This window comes from Gossypium hirsutum, chromosome D06 (genome assembly GCF_007990345.1).
Source record: "Gossypium hirsutum isolate 1008001.06 chromosome D06, Gossypium_hirsutum_v2.1, whole genome shotgun sequence".
NCBI lineage: Eukaryota > Viridiplantae > Streptophyta > Magnoliopsida > Malvales > Malvaceae > Gossypium > Gossypium hirsutum.
The window spans coordinates 830,343-852,995 of record NC_053442.1 but is presented as its reverse complement, the minus strand read 5'-3'; the positions used below and the strand labels follow the sequence as shown (position 1 = coordinate 852,995).

Here is a 22,653-nt window from a genome sequence, read left to right as displayed (position 1 = left end):
CTATAAGTTAGATCAAAGAGTAATTTGGTCATTCAATCAACAATTCCATCCATTTTTATTATTAGAAACTAGTCCCTGCACGTCAGCATAAGGTACACGTAGCATGCCATGTGTAGTTATCTAGTTATTTTGTCAATCACGCCAATTTTTAATCAAATTGCTTTTTAATCAAATGTCTAGGGACTAATTTATCATTTTTTTTAAAGTAAAAAAGAGTAAAATGTAATTCGCTCTTAGTAAATACGCCTCTATAATTCTTTGAACGTTACATCATCGTGGTGTTATTTTATTTTGCCTTTTTATATTCCTATAATTAAAAAAATCACACATAATAGATTTAAATGTTAAATGTCTATTTTTACTATTTAAACCAAACATTAATTTATGTTTTACATGTACTTTTAATGAATATATTTATTATTACATAATAAATATGTCACAAAATGATAGGCTAAATGACTATATTGTCTAGGGATTTTTTAGTGGTGCATCTTGCAATTAAGTTTTGAATGGCTTAGTTAAAATTTTTAGAAACTTTAAGGGTTTCAGTGAGAATTTTCAAAAATGTTGGTAGGTTTAATTAAAACTTTCAAAAATTTAGAGGTTTTCTGAAAATCTACAAAAAATAAAAATAAAATTGAAGAGTCTAATTGAAATATTTAAAAATTTTCAAAAATTTTAGGGAGACCTAATTAAAAATTTCAGAAAAATTTAAGGATATAACTAAAATTTTCAAAAACTTTGGGGACCAAGGCCCCTAAGTCTTAATGAGGATCCCCCTCTGGGTTTTTATATTCAGGTCCATAAAATATTTTTGGGCCTCGCACAAAAGAGTAACAATTCTGGTTTTTTGCCGCGCGAAAATGCAACGAAAAATCAAAGAAAAAAAAAGAGAAGAGAAGTTTGAATTTACGAGGGATTTCGGATAAAAAATTAAAAAATAAACAGTAGTTCTCGCAATTCAAGTGCAATATCCGGTGTTTCTTCGAAATTTTACGTTGAATCTTTGAAATTCAGAGCAGATTACGGGTGCGGATAATCGATCTTCCATTTCATTTTCGTCTAGATCAAGATCTGGTATGCTTGACCATTATTCTATTACGATCCTTCTGTTTTGGAAATGATCTGAAGTTTTGTTAGGTTTTTAAGGTTATGCATTTAGCTTTGTGATGAAATTTGCATATATAAATAAATAAAACAGTGCTTTCAAGGGAGGGAGAGATGAAGTAATCGTTAATTATATGCAAAACAATTGAAAACTGGAAATATGCAAATAAGGATCACATTTTTAGGTAGTTTTCAGGGAAAGAAATAGCTATCAATTTTTTTTCTCAGTGATACAAATAGAAACATCAAAACCAGGCAATTATGATTATATATATATAGGTAATGATCTGAAATTTTGTTAGGTTATTAAGGTTACGCATTCAGTTTTGTGATAAAATTTGCCTTTAAATGTATATAGAACTAGATAAAACAGTACTTTCAAGGGAGGGAGAGATGATGTAATCATTATTTATATGCAAAACAATTGGAAACTGGAAATATGCAAATAAGAATCACAGATTTAGGTACTTTACAGGGAAAGAAATAGCTATCGAAAATTTTTTCTTAGTGATACAAACAGAAACATCAAAACCAGGCAATTATGCTTAATTTGTTTTTTTTTTTTTTTTTTGGTTTTACAATTAAACTGTGACAGTTATGCTTGTGAAAAGTTCTCTGGTAATCTCATCTAGGAGTCCATTAAGCACATACTTCTCCACATCTTTGATAACATCATCTTTCTCAAGAAACCCAAACATGGCGTTATTCCAACCCAAGTCCCACATACAATTCAGATCTGGTTCCTTGTTGTTGACATCAGCCTCAAGCATTTTGGGTTGGTAGTCTTCAAAGGGAGAATCTTCTCTGCCGTCCTTTCCATATAACTTCAACTTATCAAAGTCCTTGCACATTTGTTTGACCAACTCATCCAAGGATTTTGCTTTGTTTGAAGTGATGGGTACCTTTAGAAATGGGTGAACACTTAGTTCCTGCCTTCTTCCTTTCCTTTTCATTACTTCGTAGCCACAGTCTAAAACGAGCTTGCTGTCTTGGTCGATGTGATGGTCGTAGCTGTTTGAATGAAGAATGCTGATAGGAATGTTGAGTTTGAAAAGCGCCTCTGCTGTGTTCATAAATAGTTGGCTTTTCAGAAGTATCTGCTTGAGGTGATTTTCACTTTCTGTTAGTGGCTCTGGCTTCTTTGCCATAGAAGTTCTTTGATTCTGTGGCTGTGGGATGCAAGAATTTTCTGTGCTCTCTTCACGAGTTCCTAAAAAGCAATGAACTTTAGCAGATAAGTTTCTTCCTCTTCCAAAACCACCCCTCCAGAAACAATAAAAAGGAAAACATCTGATACTGCTATTACCATGCCGTAATTGATAGAATGATTAGAAGAATTGACGTTTCCTTAAGAGGGTGGTATCTTATGCATGTAGTCGACTATTTTCGGTTAGTTTCCATATAGTGAAGTGGGAAATTATGCATGTTTGTTTTTATGTGCATTCACTTTTTCTGAAGTAGTATATGTTAGAAGTTGGTGTAAGCTCATCTTTTTAGACACTTCAGTTAAATGAAAAAAATGAGAAAAAAAAAAAAAACCATTCATGAATTGTAATTTGAAAATTTGAGAAAAGATCTGCAAAATTGTACTTACCTTGAAGTGGATCAGATACACTCTCTTTAACCTCATGTTCATCGTCTCTGCCAAAACCAGGTTCTTGATTTTGCTGTTCTTTTGTAAATGTTGGCACTGTATTCTGACACTGCATAAGATCGAAACAGTTATTTGGGCTTTGACTAATATAGTTGGTTAATGAGTACAGTTATGGCGATCTTACGCTATGTTTTGTAGCTAAAACTTGTTCTTCGTTTTGACCTTGGCATTCATCTTCTAAACGACTCTGCAAAATTGAATCTTTTTGTGCTTCTGTCTGCAGTTCTTGTGCTACGCGTGATGATTTTGGGCTTGCTACTGACACGTTGGGTCTAATGATCTGTGTTTCTGCTTCTTCGAACCTGCTGGCTTCATGATCTGCTTCTCTTGAGATAGCAGGTTTCTCCTGCCTTGTCTGTTTTCTCTCTTGCAAATTGGAACTTTGATTCTTCATTGTCCTCGGCATGTTATAAACATTTGCACTCTTTTTGGTCTTTGCTTCGTCAATATTTCGAGGGACCTCGAGTTTATGCCCTTTTGCTCTTCTCCCATTTATTGTTGTTTGAACTTGAACAGGTTTCTCATCCACAGCAAACGGGATGCGAGCTTTTGCTGATTCAGATTCTACATCTCCTCGAGTTGAATGCTGACTGGAGTTTCTGCTTAATGAATCTTTAATTTTGAAATTTAAGTTTCTTGAACTCCTCTCACCGGCTGGATTTTCTTGGTGCCTACCATTCACCAATCCATTGAGTTGTGTTGCATCAGTATGTTCGGTGGAGCCTTTCCTACTAGTTGCTGCTTGGTTCAGTTGCAGCTGCTTCTTTTGCAAATCGGTTGCACCAGACATTGGTTTGGAGATATTGCTAGATACCGATTCAGGTCTCTTTTGTTTCTTCTCCTGCAATTTCTGTTTTTGTTGTTCTCTTTCTTCCGGTTGACGCTTTTTCTCTTGAGGCTCAGATTTCTGGAGCATGTGCACCTGTTGAAATCCATGATTATTTTGAAGCTTTTGTTGATTGCCTAAACGAAGTTTGTTAGCAGAACTATTTTCCCCATGAAGCATGCTTTCACCGTACTCTGGCTTTTCTAGCAATGTAAGTGTAGATTCTGATCTTTTATGCATATATGGTATCATCTGTTGCATCTCATCCTTGAAAACTGGTTCCTTGATTTCACTTCTTTCAGTGTACTTCTGCTCCCTGTGCTTTATGCTATCATGGTTTCTCTCCTGAATTTCTTTTCTACTTCCAGAATTATGATTTAGTTGGGCAGAGTCACTTTGTCGTTTGTCTACGTTAATCATGCCTTTTCTCAAGCTTATCACTGGTTTTACATCTTCCAAGTCCTTTCGAGGTGGTAACTTGTCATGAACATCAACCCTTGTGCTACCATTTCTAGTAGCCAACGTCTTTCCTGCTTGTGATGTAACTGTATCCTGAACCAGTGGAATCTTGCTGGGTAGTGTTGCCTTCTGTTTTGCTGGTGGGAGAACTGAGGTTGTGGAATCTTTTTCCCTTTGTTCAGCCTTCTTGGTACTCCCCTTCGCAGGTTTCTTTGTAGTTGTCCCTTCTAATTTTTGATTTCCAGACTCCTTTTTTGTACTGACCTTTGAATCTACATTTCCTGGAAGTTCTTCAATCCCCATTAGTCTTGCGATTACATTTGGAATTCTGGACTTTTCTTGTTTGGACTGCGATGAACTTGAGTGATTTTGTTCTGAGAATACACTAAGAGTTTTAACATCAGTACCACAGCTAACTGATCGCTTGTGAGAACGTAAATTTGAGGCACCTAAACCTTTCTTCTCATGTTTGGAATTAGGAACATCTGTAGAGTAGGTAAGAGCTGCCAGCCTCAGCTTAAGTTCTGTCTTTGCAACTTCTTGAATGTCATTATACTTTCTTGAGGGTCTATCAAAAGAAAATCTGGGTCTACTCAATTGCTTCTGGTCAGCTATTGTGATGGTGTTCTCATCATCATCTTCATCCTCCTCTAGCAATGTTAACCGACTTTTTCTCTGTGGTGTTATCAAGTAATCCGAAGCTTCCTGCATGTCGACAAGCAACTTTAGAGACTCTTGCAAATCCATTGCTCCTTTCAACAGCTCCTGTCCAATTTCTATCGAGTATCTGTCAAAGTTGAGACCATTAGAGCAGGCCCGGAGGATCTGATTTAACTTTTGTGCACCCCTTGATATTTCTTCAATGTGTATATGAGACAGAGTAGGGAGTTGGCTACTTGAAGGCTGATGCCTACTTACTACTCTGTTTCCTCTTTCCATCTTCCCATAGTCCATCCGTCTCCTACCAATGTTTTGTAGAAAACTGAATATTGAACTGTTTCTGGAAGACTCCGTTCTTATCTTTCCTCCATTTTCGAGTGCAAAAGTCAGGGCCATTGACAGATCTCCCATTTGTTCCGCCTTATGGCCTCCACCAAAAGGAACAATCTGATTTGATGTCTGCCCAGTGGTGACTGATTTCTTGCCTCCGCTAGGCCTGTTTTGTGTGCTTCCAGCTCTAAAACCACTCTGGAGGAGCCAAACATTTAACTAAATGAAAATTTACTATCTAATTAATCTTCTTGTATGAACTGACTATGCTTTATCAATGGAAACTTACAGCTTTGACTGCCTTTGGTTCCCTTGATGATTTATAGGTTGACTTGGAGTAAGCATATGCATCTGCTCAAACACGCAACAAAAGGAACAGAGTAAATTATGCATTTGAGTTACCTAACACAGGGATCAAACACACCACCAACCTGGTAAACTCTCCTTTATGTCATACTATGCAATAAAAAGTTCTCTCATTTTTAAGTTTTACTTTAGGTGCAATGGTTCCAAATCATAATTGGAGACAATTAGTCTGGAAGAGGTAGCTAAGTGGAGCAATTATGCTGCACAACGTATACCAGACAAAGCTAGATTCCCTTAAAAAAGAAAAGATCAAACGATTCTACACCCTCTAAACTTCTTTGGTCAAAGTCCCCAACAGCTAAGAATTGGTTTTTTTCAGGTAAAAGGGCCAGCTATATCAGAGTAATTATATTGGAGTTAGAATCAATAACTGCTTTCAAACTAGGATATACATTTGAATAATTGAATGCATGTGCATGACTTCTGTGAGTGTTCAGACAGTAAGTCATGCCTCCTGTTTTTTCTAACATCTAGAAGACGTTGAATACAGGGTTTTTTGACTTATGTTTTGGAAGGATGTTGGAATTCTTTGGTTCATGACCAAACCATGCTTGTTTTTAGCAGATATTTCAGGAAAATACTCACCTGCAACCATTGCATTTGAACCCTTTGTGTTTTGAGAGGCAGCCATCCGCTCCTTTCGCAACCGAAGATCATCTAACAGCTTCTGAGCAAAATCTGATCTCTTAGCCATGTTTGGTAAACAAGGTAACCCTTCAACACTGTCTGAGATGGAATCTCTTTTACATTTGTGTTTTGCTCATTACCTTTTTACAGATAAGAGGTAGGAACATGAATGTTTTTGTTTTTGTGTTTTTTTCTCTCTTTTAGTTGGGAGAGTTCTTTCAAAGTTGGGTAAGTTGGGAAGTCCAGTCTCTTAGCAATGAAAATGGAGTTTGAAAATTTATCTTAGATAGGTTGACGTGAAAGTTAGCTCTCTTTCTCTCTCTAGAGTGGTCTCTGTAAGCATTTCCTGACTTTGATTCTAATCCAAGCAATGGAAGAAAAAAAAAGTTCCCTTTCAAAGGGCTTCCATCCCAAGCCTTCTTTACCAATTACCAGCATCTTCTCCCTTTTTTCATTAGTTACCTGAAAACCTTTGCATCAAAAACTAATGTTCAATAGGCAGCATTTGCCCTTAGGGGCATATCCCTAAACACTGGTTTTGGACCATTTGGTGGAGTAACTTAGAATTCTAAAGAAAAAAAGGAAACAAGGTCTCTATCCCTCTTATTCTTTCACCGTCTTTAAGGTTTTTTTGGGTCACCAAAATACAAAAATTGTGAACTCAACATTTAAGCCATCCATTTGGTTTGTGTGATATTCTTATAGTTGAAAGTAACAGAATAAAATTAAAGATAGTTAGCAATGGCAGGCTTTTGAAAGGTGATCTGAGAAGCATTAAGTGAGACCCTTTTGGGAGAGAGATGAGAGCTTTAAACAGACCCCACCATTACAAAAGAAACCAAAATTGGGTGGAGAAGGGGTGTCAAGTAATAAATCTTTGGTGATGAAATGAAATAACTCCTCCTTTTTGTTTTCATTTTTCTTTTTAATTACTTAAATAAGGATGATTCCATAGTTAAAATTTAGAAAATTACAAAAAAAAGCCTCAAAATTTCAAAAAAATATATATTCTAGAAAAATTTTGATAATTCTAAAAAATAATTTTTTGTACAACACCCAAAAATATATAAATATTTCTAAAACATCAAAATAATATATAAAAAATTCAAAAAAAATGAAAAAGATTAACTCAAAAATTGAAAATTCTAAAAAAAAATTGAAGAGTTAAGAAATTAGGAGTATAATTAAACCTTCTTTATGTTACTCAAATTTTAAATTGAATATCATGTGTGAGTATTTAACACGAATATATATATTTTTTAATTTTTTTATATATTTAATGAAATTCAGATACTTGTGCTTTACTGATATTTGAATGTGATTAGTGAAAATCGAGCTAACATTAAATATTTCTCAACAAAACATCAAATTAATGATGTGTGGATGGAAGTACCTTATACCTTTTTTCTACTTTTTGGTCTTTATCTTGAGCTAACTACTGGATAGGAATGTGGCACCATTTGATTTTGGTAAACAAATAAAATAACAAAAAAAAAAAAGATACCAGAAGGAATTTCTGTTTTATGTTGTCTACAACAAGAAATGGCTTCTTATGGAATTTAGGAGAACTATTAGCACACAAGGGCATAAATTAGGATAGGCTGTACCACCAAATCAAATTGAAAGGTAGCTATACGTATTAGTCTCTTTTCGCAAGATTAAAGTTAGGAATTATGTGATGGGATTGAAATACAATTTAAAAAAATTGAAGAGGCTCAAGCTAAAAATTTTGTATTGAAATGACTTAAATTATACCTTTTAATTTTAAAAAGGATTAAAATTATAATTTTTCTATTTAAAACAAGTTAAAAAGGATTAAATTAAACTATTTACATTTAGAAAGTACTATAATAGTAATTAATCCGTTAGCCAAGGGTACCTACCCCTTTTGCTATGCCATCTTTTGATTATCATTTTAAAATTATTGATATTTTAAAAATATTCAATAAATTTTAAATATAAAATATTTATCAATTATATAAAAATCTATGAACAAAAATTCAAAATAACTCATGCATTAATCAACACGATTATTTAATACATTAAATAACATGATTATTCCATATATGTTAATTTACATTTTTTTTCCACTTTACTTATGCTTCATTTAATACACATTTTTTTTTATTGTTACGATCGGATTTGGGCAAAACGTACCTTATGTAGCTTATTATTGGGTTGGTGTACACTAACTAATGTGATTGAAATTAGTGCGAAATTGAATACCTTGTCATTAAATTTCTTCTTTAAAATTTTACAACTACCTTTAGTATTTTACAACTACCTTTTAGTGTTTAGCTTCAAATTATAATTTTGAAACTTTGTTAGCAATATGCATTGGAGGCGAGGATAGAAAGAAAATTTAGAGGTAGAATGAAATTCTAAAATTTGAAAGGTAAAAAACATAATTTTATTTATAGTAATTTATAATTTTATAAATTTTAGAGGGATTTAAACATAACTTCACCTTTCTTTTACTCCCCAATGCATTTTCATTGTGCCCATTGCAATTTTCGGGCAAAATACTAAAAAAAGCCAATTTTTTTTAAATTTATCGAAATGGGCTGGTATTTTATTATTTACCAGAATGGGCCCCTTTCCCCTAAATCGCGTCCATATTAGCGCGAAGTCAGGGGATGTGTCAGCAAATCGCGTTCACGTCAGGGCGCTATGCTGACGTGGCAACAAATCGCGCTTTCAAGGCCGCGCTTTGTTGCCACGTCAGCCTAGCGCGCTGACGTGGACATGATTTGCTGACGTGGAGCGTCCATGAGGACACGATTTAGACCGCACGTGAATAGTGCAACGGTCAAAAATTTGACCGTTCCCTTCCCCCAAATGGTCAAAAAATTTAAACCCTATAAATACCCCCTCCCATTTTTTTTTCACAACCAAATCCTCTCTCAAATTTCCTCTCAATTTCTTTCTAAATTTCTCTCAAATTTATATTTAATCTCAATTAGCTCTCAATTTTCTTCTAAATTTCTCTCAAATTTATATTTAATCTCAATTAGCTCTCAATTTCCTTTTAAATTTCTCTTAAATCCCTATTTTTAAATAATTTTAAAAAAATTTGATTTTTTTTAAACCGAAAAAATTTCTCTCAATTTCCTTTTAAATTTTTCTAAATTGTTTGCCTCTCTAAATTGTTTCTGCTATGACTTATGCATTTTGAGAACATTTTTTGCCTCATTTATAGCCTCAGCCCAAACATGCTACTGTAGCAAAAGCGCGTCCACGTGGGCGCAATTTCACAAATTCTTCTCATAAAGCATCCTGCTAGAAGTGATTTTATACTATTTGCTTAGAAACGTCAACTCGAAATTATTTCTTTCAGGACCAACTGTAGCAAAAGCGCGTCCACGAGGGCGCGATTTCAAAAATTCTTCTCAAATAGCATCCTGCTTGAAGCGTTTTTTTATACTATTTGCTCAGAAACGTCAACTCAATAATTTTTTCAGGACCTACTGTAGCAAAAGCGCGTCCACGTGGGCGTGATTTCACAAATTCTTCTCATAAAACATCCTGGTAGAAGCGATTTTATACTATTTGCTCAGAAATGTCAACTCGAAATTATTTTCCAGGACCTACTGTAGCAAAAGCGCGTACATGCGGGCGCGACTGCAAAAATCCTTCTGATAATCATCCTGCTTTGATTTTATCTTAAATAAACACGAAACGTAATCCAATTTTGAATAAATTTTAATTAATTTAATTACGAAACCCTAAACTCTAATCCCTTGTTTGTTTACTTTTCTCTCCAAAACCTAAAAAATCTGGAAAACCCTAAAAATCCTAACGTGGGAAAGACGGCGAAATCACGTCCCCAGGGGCGGGCCACGTTTCAGCAAATCGCGTCCACATCAACGCACTTTGCCCACGTGGACACATATCGCGTTCTGAAGGCCGCGGTTTGTTGCCACGTCAGCAAAGCGCGTTGACGTGGACACGATTTGCTGACACATCCCCTGACTTCGCGCTGACGTGGACGCGATTTAGGGGAAATGGGCCTATTCCGGTAAATAATAAAAAACTAGGCCCATTTCGATAAATTTAAAAAAAAATTGACTTTTTTTTGATAAATTGCCCGCAATTTTCATTGGTTATGATAAAGTAGTGATTAGGGTGCAAAATAGAGTGACTAGGAAGACATCCTAGTTGACTGTTGAGTCCAGCTATTTGGAACTTGGGGGAGGAAATGAGTATGCAATGTTTAGGGATGATTTCGGTTTGGTCGAAATCGGAAATTTTAAACTTTTTTATGATAATTTACTTCGGTTCAATTTTTTATTATTATTAAGGTTAAATTTTTATACGTGGTTTTTAAATATTATTTAATAAAATTTTAAAGTCTTTCATAAATATTTATTTAAAAATAATTTTTAAATAAATAAAAAATAATCAGTAATCTTTATATAATATTTTTGACAAATATTTTTTATATAGTGCTTTAAAATTGTTTTCATCGTTTCAATTATAAATATTTATTTTTACATTATGAAAAATTAAAATTAAATAAAAATAGTATTCAGTTTACGTAACCATAGTTTTCAACTTATATTTTAAATCCAGACATCACAAATTCGAATGGATTTTCAGTTTATTTTTTCTTCTCAGCTCTTGCACTTTTTGGTGTAGACTAGGCTGGTAACTCCAATACTCTGGGCCCTATTTATTACTCAAAGAGCTTTGGGGATATCTTTACTGAAGGAATTAGAACCCATACCTGTTAACCTGATGTGGATCCATAAGCTCAAAAATTGAGGTTTGTGGACTGATGGATCCCTTTAACTCTCTTAATAGTTAAACTATTTTTAGGGATCCGAACCGAACCCATCGGGCTCAATTCATGTGCATAATATCGAGTTATTTTCTTTAGGTAGTCATAGCTATTTGCAAGCAATAGGGGATTTTGGGATTAAACTTTGGAAGAAATAACTAAAATTTTCAAAATATTTAGAAGTTTAATGTTTAAAAATATATAATTAAAATTTTTATGAGAATTTCGAATAAAAAATAAAAAAATTAATTTTTTTAAAAAATAGAAAGGCATAGGGGTAAGGCTTCTAGGCCTTTATTACTGTCCACCTTTGCTTGCAAGTGTAATTTGATATATTCAAATTTGCCAACAATTTTTTTTTGTTTAGAATATTATATTTTGTAGTATGAGAGTTTGAGTTCAATCCCTAATAATCCTATTCTTATTCTTAATTATCAAATTTTAAAAAATCAAACTCGAAACTTCTCAGGTAGAAGTGCATTTTTTAAAATAGATAATAGATCTTTTAGAAACCTATGGGTAAGGCTGAGTAAGAGATATAAAAAAATAGACATGAATCAGGGTGTTTCGATAATTTGTCGAATACAAGTTGAAAATTTGTTGTCAGTCAAATTGAGTTGAATTCTATTTTTTATTTAATTCACAATTAATTTAATTTTTATGATGTAACAATAAATGTTTTTTAAACATTTTTCAAAAAATACCATAGAAGAGCTTTTTTATTTACTTGAAATTTATTTTTTTAGAAGTATTTATAAAAAAGACTTTAAAATTTAATAAAATAATGTTTAAAAATTATAAAACAAAACTTATTTTATCAAAATAAATTTAAATTCAAAATTAATATGAAAAAATTAAGAATTAAATCTAATCGAACCAAATTATCATGCATAGTTCAAAAAATTACCCAACTCACTTCTACATATGGATTAAGAGAACAATCCCAAATTAGTGTAATGCCTAATTTTGGCCATTATACAATAGATAAAAAATTCGTACTTTGATAAATTTTTGGTCAATTTGATACTTATACTTTCATTCCGTACCTCACCAGATTTCATAATTTTTTATTTTTTTTTGTATAATTATAAGTTTCAAAAAATATGATTTCAGAAAATGAATTATGAAAATTTCATTTTCTCAGACAAATTTGATTTATTATAACTTGGCATAGACTGCTTATTGTCAAGTTAGCTTTCTCTTTTTTAACGAAAAATTGATGAGTTAATAATGTGGTGGTGAAATGAACCAATCAAAAAATTCTCGAAGTATTAAGCAATTGTTTATTATACAAGGGCAAAATTATGTATTAAGTCATACAAAATTGTATATTATGACTTGGAAAGTAAGGTCATTATATCAATAATATTCAATGTTAGTTTAATTTAGATTAGATCGAAACCAATCGAGAATCGATTGGAATAGAAATAGTTAAATTTATAAATTAAAAAATTATTTAAAATCAGTTGAGTTAAATTAAAATTTTAATTAAATTATTTTTTATTTTTAAATTTTATAAATTTTTAATATTTTGTTTATTTAAACTCGGTCAAATAATCGTGGTAATGTTTTGTACATCAATAATTATGAAATTTGCAGCAGATTCCATTGCTAATATCATGTGCCATGGACGGCTTGCTGTGTTACATAAATTGTATATTCATATTTAATATAAGAATGGAATCTGATGCCTTTTACCTCAGCAGCATCAACCCATTCTTATCCTCACACAAATTGCAACTCCTTTTTGGCCCTTTTTTCCCCCACGATTTTTAAATTCTCCTTTCGACGTGTCCACCTTGTTTTAAACTGTAGTGTCCTATGGCTGGCGCCGGGTCTCATTTCCTATTTGTTCTTTCTTTTTTTATTTTCTTTCCCTTTTGTCCACTATAAAATACAATGGTTGACTTTGTTTCCATCTAAATGCTAACACTTTTTTTTTAAATAAAAAGTTTTGATATAGTTTAGACTTTAAAACAAAAATTTTGAACATGATGTTTAGAACGTGTGGTAATATAAAAATACGTGAGTTATACTTAAATAATATAAAAAAATAAAAATTTTAATAATGTAATATTTGGTAAAATGAGGTAATGATTTTAAGGGATTTTTTCACACGAAACGTGTTTAGATCTTTTACTGTTATTATAAAATAATGGTTAAATCCTTATTTTAATACATTTGTTGTGCTGAGATTTGATTTTTATATCTTAATTTGATATAATTTAGTCCTACTTTTATGATAATATTAGTTATAGATTAGATGAATTTTGTATTTAGCATTAGGAGATTTTTTTCAGAAAATTTTATAAAAATTATATAAAATAAAAAAATTAGAAAAATCAAGTAGAATAACAAAGTATAATAAAATCCAAATTTCAAAATTAATATGAAAAAAGAAATCAAGAGATTTAAAATAGGAAAGTTGTAGAGGTTAAAAGTAACTGTTACCTCTTTAAAAAAAATATTTAAATGAAAGGTAAGATTTCACTATTTAATGCACTTGCGACAAAATTGGAAAGAACCAATAAACTTCTCCAATATATATGTGAGAAAGAGATTTACTTACCCAGTCTGCCCATGTTAAATTCTGTTGTCTACTCTCTGTCTGAAATCTGAAAATGAAGAGTTTTTCTTCACCATAAAATTATAGGTTCTGCTTCCTGCAAATCTGTCATAAAATTGACAGCAATAACATTTGGCCTTAACACCTGTCCGAAAAATCTAAACCCATAAAACATCAACCAAGTCTCCTTTACCACGAATACCGTGCACCTTTTGCTACTCTTTTTTAAGAAATATCTCTGGACCAAAAAACCATAAAAAGCCATACCTACTCACTTACTGGTTTTGGCATGTTGAAGAATTCCATGCTACTTTAGTGATAAAAAAAAATCAACATCAAGTGATCAAACCCTTTTTCTTGTCTTTTAAGCTTAATAGTGTCTTTGCTCTGTTTCTTTTCTCAGGCAAGACTCAAGGAAGGTCTGTTCTTGTTTTACTTCAAGGCTGCAGCTTTAGTTTCTTTTTTTTTTTTTCTTTTTTTCATCTCCACTCTACCCTTTTTGTTTCTTTATCATATTTACATGTTGAGTGGTTTTTACTGAATTATTTACAGCCTAGTTCTAGAGATCTTTTTTATGAATGCAGAAGCTTTTCTTGGTATTTTATGGTTTACCCGAGCTTAATTCTTTGAATACCCTGTCTGTTTTTTGATCATATTTACATGTTGGATGATTTTTACCGAATCTTTTACAGCCTAGTTCTAGAGATTTTTTCATGAATGCAGAAGCTTTTCCTGGTATTTTATGGTTTACCCGAGCTTAATTCTCTGTATTTTCATAAAAATTAAAGCTTAATTCTTTGAATACCCTTTTTTTGTAGTTTGTTTTATCATATTTACATGTCGAATGACTTTTTACTGAATTTTTACAGCCTAAGTTCTATAGATTTTTCTTTTTTATGAATGCAGAAGCTTTTTCCTGGTATTTTATGGTTTACCCAGCTTAATTCTATGTATTTTCGTTAAAAATAAAGCTTAATTCTTAGAATACCCTTTTTATTTTATCATATTTTCATGTTGAATGACTTTTACTGAATTTTTAAAGCCTAGTTCTAGAGATTCTTTTTTATGAATGCAGAAGCTTTTTCCTGGTATTTTATGGTTTACTCTAGTTTTAATTCTGTCTTTTTCATCAACAGGAAAAATGCTCTTTCATTATGTTAAATTATTTTAGTTGAATCCAAACTATACTTTGGTCAAACTAGTGGTGCCACGATCTATAGAGTAAGGTTCACTGATTCAGGACCGCCCTAAGTATTTTATTATTACTTTCCCATGTTCAAGGGTAGCAGGCATTATTTTTCTCCCTTAATAATGGCATCGTTGAATAAAGAATCTTATTCCTTTTTTTAAGTAGTTAGAAGGTTTTAGCAGTTGTTGAATCATGCCTTTTCCATTGATTTAACTTGTAAAATTGTGTGATCTAGTTTTACTGTTACTGTGAAAATTTATGCTTGTAAATCTAATGCTGAATATGATGCAATAAATGAAACCAGGTTGGCTCTTTTTCTGGTCGTTTATACAAAGTTTAATGTCCTAAGATTTCGTCTGTGTTCCATAGGTATATCTTTTTTCTCCCTGAATTTTTCCCCATGTATCATGTCAAGTTCCATAGACTTTCATTAGCTGCTTGACTTTGAAGAATCTTTTCCATTATTAAGGTTTGCTTTTTGTTGTTTGGATTGTATATTGATGATAAAAGTATCGTAGAAGCCCTTGTACTAGGAGTCGGAGTCAAATTGTATTTTGTTCCCTCTACTCAAAAAATAGTTAAATTAGTCTTTATACTTTAAATTAAAGAGTAAATTGGCCTTCTTTTAAAATTTACATGTATTTCTATTGTTAAAAATTAGTCTTTGTATGTCAACACAAGGTATATGTGGCATATCATGTGTTACTGTTTGGTTATTCTGTCAGCCATGCCAGTTTTTAACAATATAAATGGATGAAATTTTTAACAGAAAAAACTCATTTGCTCTTTGATCTAATTTGTATGGACTAATTTGCCAATTTTTTTAGTAGAGAGGTAAAATGCAATTTAACACATAATACAAAGACGATCATTATATTTTTACCTACCCCTAAATTTCCTGATCTAAATCATATTTGTTCCTCTACTTTGTTGCTTTATTGGATGTGATTTTGTGTCTATTTGTTTATTGTCTGGTTGAGGGCAGGTTAACTCCATATGAAGAAGTCTCCAAAAGTGTGGTCTGCCTAAAGCACTCATTCTGTGAACCTCGGCTTGATTCGAGTACTATACCTATCCCTTGAGGGGTCTGTTACTCTGGATAGACAACACTTTACAAATTTCCCTGGAAAGAGTCATCTCCTCTCAACTTGTCTGGTTTTCTTTGAGATTGTTTAATTCTTAATAATTAGTTCCAATTTAGTGTTATGCAATGTTTTGCAGGTTGCACTAGGTTTTTGCTAGATTTCTAGCTTCAGTCACAATGTTTAGTAGATGGAGCCATTCTCATCATAACCAACAGAATGATTCATTGCAGCATGAATCTAAGGTAATAAGGTTTTTACTGCAAGTGAATTTGTTTAACTATGGCAGAACCTCTGTTTTTGTCTACAAATCTCCATTTGCTGCCTTAAATAAACTTTAAAATGTTCTAATTAAGTTCTTGGAGTATTAGTATTGTATTAATAAGGTCCTTCTGTTAGTCTCTCCATTAGCTAGCTAGGGCATCAAATGCCAGCTTTGGGGTGAAACATATTTTCTGTTGTCTTGGTTGATATTTGCTTTTACTTACAAGCAGGTTAAGGAGCTTAGAGCCGCACTCAGACCACTATCCGACCGCGGTTTGAAATATTGCACCGATGCTTGCTTGAGGAGATACTTGGAGGCACGAAACTGGAATGTCGACAAATCGAAGAAAATGCTGGAAGAGACACTCAAATGGAGATCAACCTATAAGCCTGAGGAAATACGTTGGGTAACATATTGTTCTTCCTTTGAATGTTAAGTAAAAAGAGAATTAAATCATAAATGGTGGTGATTAATTTCTTTATTTATTTTTTTTGTTGCCAGAATGAAATTGCAGTAGAAGGCGAGACTGGAAAAGTATACCGAGCAAATTTTCACGACCGAGACGGTAGGACTGTTCTTATATTGCGACCGGGAAAACAGGTAATAAACTTCAGTTAAATCGAAAACCGAAATCCTTTTTCGAGTTATCCGTAACTAACATGTCCCGATACGTTGCAGAACACTACATCCTTAGACAATCAGCTCCGTCATTTGGTGTATATGATTGAGAATGCTATATTAAACCTTCCAGAGGGTCAAGAACAGATGGTATGGTTGATAGATTTCACCGGCTGGAGCTTGAGCACGAGTGTTCCGATCAAGTCCGCTCGCGACACCATTAACGTGTTACAAAACCACTATCCCGAAAGGTTGGCGATGGCGGTTCTATACAATCCGCCAAGAATTTTCGAAGCATTTTGGAAGGTATGAAATTCTAATGCATTGTAAAACAACATTTCTGAATTATTGAGTGTTGAATGTCACTTAAATGGAGATAACATCAGTGCATTTACACCAGCATTATCACTTGTTATGGTCAATTGGGCAACTTGGGTTTTTTTAGTAGGTTTTAAATTTTCGGGTTCGGTTAGTTTAAGGTTTAGGCTTGACACTCGAGTTCAAATTATTTTAAGTTAAGTCTCATTTTAAATATTTGGAGTATTTTTTAATTGGTCAAAATGCCATAAGTTCTTGTATTATTAAAAAATTTAGAATTTTATTCCGGTATTTTTATTTTCAGGAATTTAGTCGCTTTACATTTTAAATTTTAAAAATTGGGTTCAACTTTTAATAATTTTTTTTATTGTTAAATTCAAGTTTATTAAGTCATATTTTTAATTACATGACCATTAAGTGAATTTTTTTATTTCAAAATCTCAAACTAACAAATTTAAAAAAATAATAATAACAATGTCAATGTTAACAGTTAAATCTAAATTATGAAATCTAAAAATAAAGAGTCTAATTCCTGAACATAAAAGTATAGTAAGTAAATTCCAAATTTTTAAAAAGCACATATACTTATGGCATATTCTAATTTTAGTTTAGTTTGAATTTTCGAATTTGATTAATCGGACTTTGCTTTCATTTTTCTACAGATTGTTAAATATTTCCTCGATGCCAAAACCTTCCAAAAGGTGAAATTTGTGTACCCTAAAAACAAAGAAAGTGTGGAGCTAATGAGATCCTATTTTGACGAAGAAAATCTCCCAACTGATTTTGGAGGAAAAGCCATATTGGAATATAACCATGAAGAATTCTCAAAGCAAATGGTCCAAGATGATATTAAATCCGCCACATTGTGGGGATTTGACAATAAACTTCAATCTACCGGTACGGATCAGTCTGGGCCCGAGATAACAGCCGAGCCAATCTGTCTCGCACCGGCAGCTAGTTGATCTAACCGCCCTTGGCTTATTATGTAACAAATATATATAGCCTTTTAAGGGACATGAGGTATAAATTTTCAGCTTTGGTTTTTACTCCAAAAAATCATTATTTGGTGGGTTAAAATATGTTACAAATTTTATACTTTTCGTAAATTTAGAATTTAATTTTTTTGTACTTTTATTTCTATAAATTTAGTCCTTTATTTTTAAGATTTCAAAATTCAGGTACAATCGTTAACATTATTAAAATTATTTTGTTAAATTTAAAATCATTACAATGTCATTTTTTTTAGTTATGTTATTACCAGGTGAGTTTTTTTTTTATTATTTCAAAATGTTATACCAATAAATTTAATAGAAAAATAAACAATGTTAGCAACTGGACCCGAATTTTGAAATTTATAAAGTACAGGGACTAAATTTTTAAAAATAAAAATATAAAAATTAAATTTGATATTTATAAAAAAGTACATAAACTTATGACATATTTTAACTCATTTTTATGTCATTTCCCCTTTTTATGGTAAAAGAGAATAATTTGCTTAGTCAAAAGAACATAACTACTGATGATTGAAGCAATGGGGGGGGGGGGGGGTTGATAGAATGCATGTTTATAGCTCACATGGAAAGTAGTAACAAACATGAGATTGTGATCTCATTTTTTTTCATCAAGTTTTCTAATTTAGATTTATTGAACGTGGGATGTTATAAGAATTACTTGGAACAAGTTTCGATTTTAAAATGAAATTATTATGAGTTATGATTAAGTTAGAAGAGTTATAAGTCGTTTCGGAATATTTTTTATTTATTTATAAAAGTAGGTTCAAACTTTAATTTTTTAGAAAACACGAGTTCTTAATTTTTTTGATTCTCAACTTGAGGATGTTATATTTTAGATTTATTGAATGTCACGATTTAAAGATGATTATATGAATGGTTAGAATTAAGTTTCGGTTTTGGAGATGAGATTCTTATGATAGAAATATTTTACTCGTGAAAAAAAAATTAAATCACATGAAACTAAAAGTATAAGGATAAAAACGATAATTTCACCAAAACATTGTGAAAAAAGAAGGGTAAACTATATTAGTAGTCATCCAACTATGAAAAGTTACAAACTAATCACTCAGCTATTGAATTGTCTTTTTTGGTCACCCATCCGCTATGTAAAAAAGAAAAACCCCAAAATACAAGATTGTTAGGTGACCAAAAAAATTGAATAGTTGAGTGACTATTTTGTAACTTTTCATGGTTGGTGACTAAAAAAGGAAAAAAACCATAGTTGGGTGACCATGTTGTAACTATTCATAGTTGAATGACCAAAAAAGAAAAAAATCATAGTTGGGTGACTATCAGTGTAGTTTACCCAAAACAAATTCTTTATATAAAAAAAAAAAAAGATCACCATTTTTGAAAGGTCCACTCTCGCGCTTCTTTACTTGCGCAAAAACATAGCTGCTTTTCTTCTTCGTTGTTCGTTAATCATTTGGGTACATCGCCAAAGAATTTCAACTCCAGAGCCACAGATCCTGTTCTTCTTTTTGCTGATATTTTAGATTCTCCAGGTGACCCCATTTTCTTTATTACTTTCTATTTTAATCTTGTTCTTGTTCAAATCATAATCGTTGCGTAACATGAAAATTTTCGATGTGGGTTTTGATTTTCAAGTCAATAATTTACAGCTTTTGACTTATTTTCTTGTGTTGGGGGGGGGAATTGGATTTTGTGGGGTTATTATTTAAGTTCCGATTTTAATGGTTGGGTTGAAATAGAAAGAAGAAAGAAGATTTTGAAAGTTTGATTATTTTTTGTAATATTTATTTTGATCCTTTTGGCATTGAATAGTGAGAAAAATGGTTTAGATTTTAATAAAAATATCAATCTAATTGTTTCCATATACCAATTAATAAGATTTTTTTTATGGATTCAACAATAGGGGGATAGTGTTTTTTTTTTTTAGTTCTTGGTTGCACCATATGTTACTCGGACTCGGCTGTGACTGTCCCGACACGAGTATGATTAGATTTTCTTATGTTTTTCCGTATATTTGAGGATCTTTAGTGGTCATGTTTATGCATTGGTGTATCGGACACTAATGTCGGACATAAAAAGAATGAAGCCAACAATGGGGGCAGATAGTTTTTCTTTCTAATTCTTATCATAGGTTACTCAGGCTCGGGCTTGAGTGTCCTCAACCTCAACATTGGGGTTCTTTGGAGGTCATGTATCGATATCCGTGTATCGGACACTAATGTCAGGGGTGCTTCAAAAAGAATGAAGCCAACAATGGGAGTAGATAGTTTTTCTTGTAAGTTCTTGGTTACACCGGCATTGTCATAGGTTTACCTAGACTCGGGTTTGAGAGTCCCCGACACGAGTATGATTAGATGTTTTAAAACCATATATTAAGGGATCTTTGGGGGTCATGTCTCCATATCCGTGTATCAAACACTGATGTCGGACAGGGGTACTTCAAGAAGAATGAAGCCAACAATTGGGGTAGATGGTTTTTCATTTTAGTTCTTCGTTGCACCGGCATTGTTCATATGTTACTCGACTCAGGTGTGAATATCCCCGACGTGGGTATGATTAGACTTTGTCAAGTTTTTCCATATATTAAGGGATCTTTGAAGGTCGTGTCTCCATGTCCATGTATCAAGCACTAATGTCAGACGGGTACTTCAAAAAGAATGAAGAATCTGAGCATCATATATTGTAAACACATATAGATTGATTCATTTGTAGGTATACATTTTTTCATTGAAATTGAAAGAGTTTTTCTAAGAATGTGGATGGTACTTTTTTGGTATAGGTTATGGCACACCCTGAGCCTCAATATGTGCAAAGGGGAAAGGTACCAATGGATCCTCCTCGGAGAAAGCCCCGGATTCTACTTGGTGCTTGCGGATGTGTAGCTGCTGTACAATTTGCAAGTATTTGTCATTGTTTCTCTGAATGGGCAGAAGTAAAAGCCGTTGCGACACCAGCCTCTTTACATTTCATCGATATAGAATCACTTCCTGACAATGTAGACCTTTACACCGACAGGCATGAATGGTCCTGTTGGGAAAGAGTAGGTGACAATGTGCTTCACATCGAACTTTATCGATGGGCTGATCTTATGGTCATTGCCCCGTTATCCGCAAACACACTTGCTAAGGTAACGTGATTTGCCCATTTTTCGATATAATCCCCTTCCTGCATTACTTGTTCATATGCATTTTATGTAGCAGATTGCTGGTGGAATATGTGACAACTTGTTAACATGTATTGTACGAGCTTGGGACTACAGCAAACCAATGTTTATCGCTCCAGGTATGAACACTTTCACATGGAGAAACCCTTTCACGGAAAAACATCTAATGTTGGTCGATGAACTTGGAGTTTCTTTCATCCCCGGTGATGATGCAATGGCAGAACCTACTGAAATCCATTCAACCGTAAGACTATACTTGGAGTCTCGGCCTCTACCAGATTGAAAAGCCGGTCGGTCGATTTTCGAACCTGAATAACAATACTACAATTTTTGTGTGTTGTAAACCATTGATTCTGTGCATTGAGTGCACCTTTTGTTAGCCATTTTTACCATAGATTACTGTACATTTATACCTCCATTTTTTGAGCTTTGCATATCATGAAGAATGGTACTTGAAACATTATTGCTCTTACAAGCTGATGATATTGAGTTAAAGAAACAGTAGCACATTGCTAAAAGCTAAATTTCATGACTTTTTTTTTATGTGATTGATGTAAATGCTGTGTTGAGTTTGGGGATGAAATTGAAAGGTATTAAAATATGGAGAAAACTAGAAAAATTATCTGTTGTCTCTATATAGTAATTACTAGAAATTAGAGACTTTCAAATGGTTTAGTAATCATTTTTGTAATTTTTTAAAGTTAAATAACCAAAACATAAATTTACTAATAGTTTAATGATTTAAGTATAATAAACCCTTCATTTATCAAACAATAAACACAAATTAGTTCTTTGGGCTTAAACTTAAGTAGCAAAGATATATATAATATATATATACACACCATTACTTCCGTTTGATATTGATACGTAGCAATACAAATGTGTTTTAGTGTACTATTTTGAGTTAATGATTGTTTTAAATGTCTTTTATATATTATATATACACACGAATATATTTCAATTACATATAAATATATATATATGGAAGTCCAATGTTTCTAGATTACTGTAAACCTAATTTTTTTTCTTTATATACTTGCGACTCGCACACTTTTAAATGGAGTAAATCATTATTAATTCGCACACAATATCATCTTGACTCAAACCCATGAAGTGAGTTTTAAGGTAAACACCTAGTGCCGCTACGTCAAGGGTTGAGGTTTTGTAAATCTAAATTTTCAATTGTTAAGATTCAGCTAAACTTTGATCAACGAAAACAACCCGTAAAAAAATACACAAAATCATAATGGAGGGAGAGAGAAAAATGGCACCAATGACTTGAGTTGAGTAGTTTATTGGTGGATTTTGGCTGTGGTGGCCAACAAATCCCAAAATAATTATTTGCATGAACTATAAAACAAACATGAAACACACATTAATTGTACCAAATACATGTTAAATCTCAATATTGCCTTGTCTTTTAGTTATGCCATTTATCTTACATTCTCCAAGTCATTTCATAAGATTTGGATTAGAATCAAATTTAATAGGGAATTCTCTCCAATGTTTTTAGTATCAAACCAGTAGTTGAATTGGTTAAGTCACAAATTCATCGGTCCAATTGATTCAATTAAAAAATGGGTTAGTCCATGTTAAATTAAAAAGTAGATTGATCCTGTTAAAAATTTTATCTATTTCTACCGTTAAAAACCAGTCC

At 32.4% G+C, this 22,653-nt stretch overlaps 3 protein-coding genes across 17 annotated transcripts; 2 read left to right on the top strand and 1 right to left on the bottom strand.

The window, feature by feature from the left end:
* Positions 1-1,531: 1,531 nt before the first annotated feature.
* On the bottom strand, positions 1,532-6,120 carry LOC107940092 (uncharacterized). The gene is made up of 5 exons (XM_016873513.2): positions 5,988-6,120; positions 5,326-5,387; positions 2,886-5,234; positions 2,702-2,810; positions 1,532-2,317 (listed from the first exon to the last, which is right to left on the bottom strand). Exons 1-5 carry the CDS (start codon positions 6,094-6,096, stop codon positions 1,689-1,691), a joined length of 3,258 nt encoding a protein of 1,085 aa, XP_016729002.1. The 5' UTR covers positions 6,097-6,120; the 3' UTR covers positions 1,532-1,688.
* On the top strand, positions 5,976-17,975 carry LOC107940093 (phosphatidylinositol transfer protein 3). 15 transcript variants are annotated; one of them, XM_041094887.1, is made up of 9 exons: positions 13,385-13,794; positions 14,512-14,596; positions 14,869-14,933; positions 15,550-15,626; positions 15,786-15,891; positions 16,141-16,317; positions 16,413-16,511; positions 16,590-16,835; positions 17,510-17,975. In XM_041094887.1, the coding sequence occupies exons 5-9, from the start codon at positions 15,826-15,828 to the stop codon at positions 17,807-17,809; spliced, it is 888 nt and encodes a 295-aa protein (XP_040950821.1). In that variant the 5' UTR covers positions 13,385-13,794; positions 14,512-14,596; positions 14,869-14,933; positions 15,550-15,626; positions 15,786-15,825; the 3' UTR covers positions 17,810-17,975. The 15 variants fall into 15 exon arrangements, with proteins under 15 accessions (XP_016729008.1, XP_016729007.1, XP_016729010.1 ...); XM_041094888.1 differs by having other exon boundaries at positions 15,550-15,649; XM_016873519.2 differs by lacking the exons at positions 13,385-13,794; positions 14,512-14,596 and adding an exon at positions 5,976-6,110.
* A 211-nt stretch (positions 17,976-18,186) lies between these two features.
* On the top strand, positions 18,187-21,539 carry LOC107940100 (probable phosphopantothenoylcysteine decarboxylase). Its single transcript, XM_041094893.1, has 3 exons — positions 18,187-19,365; positions 20,613-20,960; positions 21,034-21,539. The coding sequence occupies exons 2-3, from the start codon at positions 20,616-20,618 to the stop codon at positions 21,277-21,279; spliced, it is 591 nt and encodes a 196-aa protein (XP_040950827.1). The 5' UTR covers positions 18,187-19,365; positions 20,613-20,615; the 3' UTR covers positions 21,280-21,539.
* The last annotated feature ends 1,114 nt before the right edge of the window (positions 21,540-22,653 follow it).

Coding starts and splice junctions, on each gene's coding strand:
- LOC107940092 (XM_016873513.2), bottom strand. CDS start 6,096: ATGGCTAAGAGATCAGATTTTGCTCAGAAGCTGTTAGATGATCTTCGG. Junction 5,235..5,325: donor AACCAAAGGCAGTCAAAGCT/GTAAGTTTCCAT, acceptor TGGCTCCTCCAG/AGTGGTTTTAGAGCTGGAAG. Junction 2,318..2,701: donor TGTATCTGATCCACTTCAAG/GTAAGTACAATT, acceptor ATTGCTTTTTAG/GAACTCGTGAAGAGAGCACA.
- LOC107940093 (XM_016873519.2), top strand. CDS start 15,826: ATGTTTAGTAGATGGAGCCATTCTCATCATAACCAACAGAATGATTCA. Junction 16,512..16,589: donor TATTGCGACCGGGAAAACAG/GTAATAAACTTC, acceptor GATACGTTGCAG/AACACTACATCCTTAGACAA. Junction 16,836..17,509: donor TTTTCGAAGCATTTTGGAAG/GTATGAAATTCT, acceptor ATTTTTCTACAG/ATTGTTAAATATTTCCTCGA.
- LOC107940100 (XM_041094893.1), top strand. CDS start 20,616: ATGGCACACCCTGAGCCTCAATATGTGCAAAGGGGAAAGGTACCAATG. Junction 20,961..21,033: donor CCGCAAACACACTTGCTAAG/GTAACGTGATTT, acceptor TTTATGTAGCAG/ATTGCTGGTGGAATATGTGA.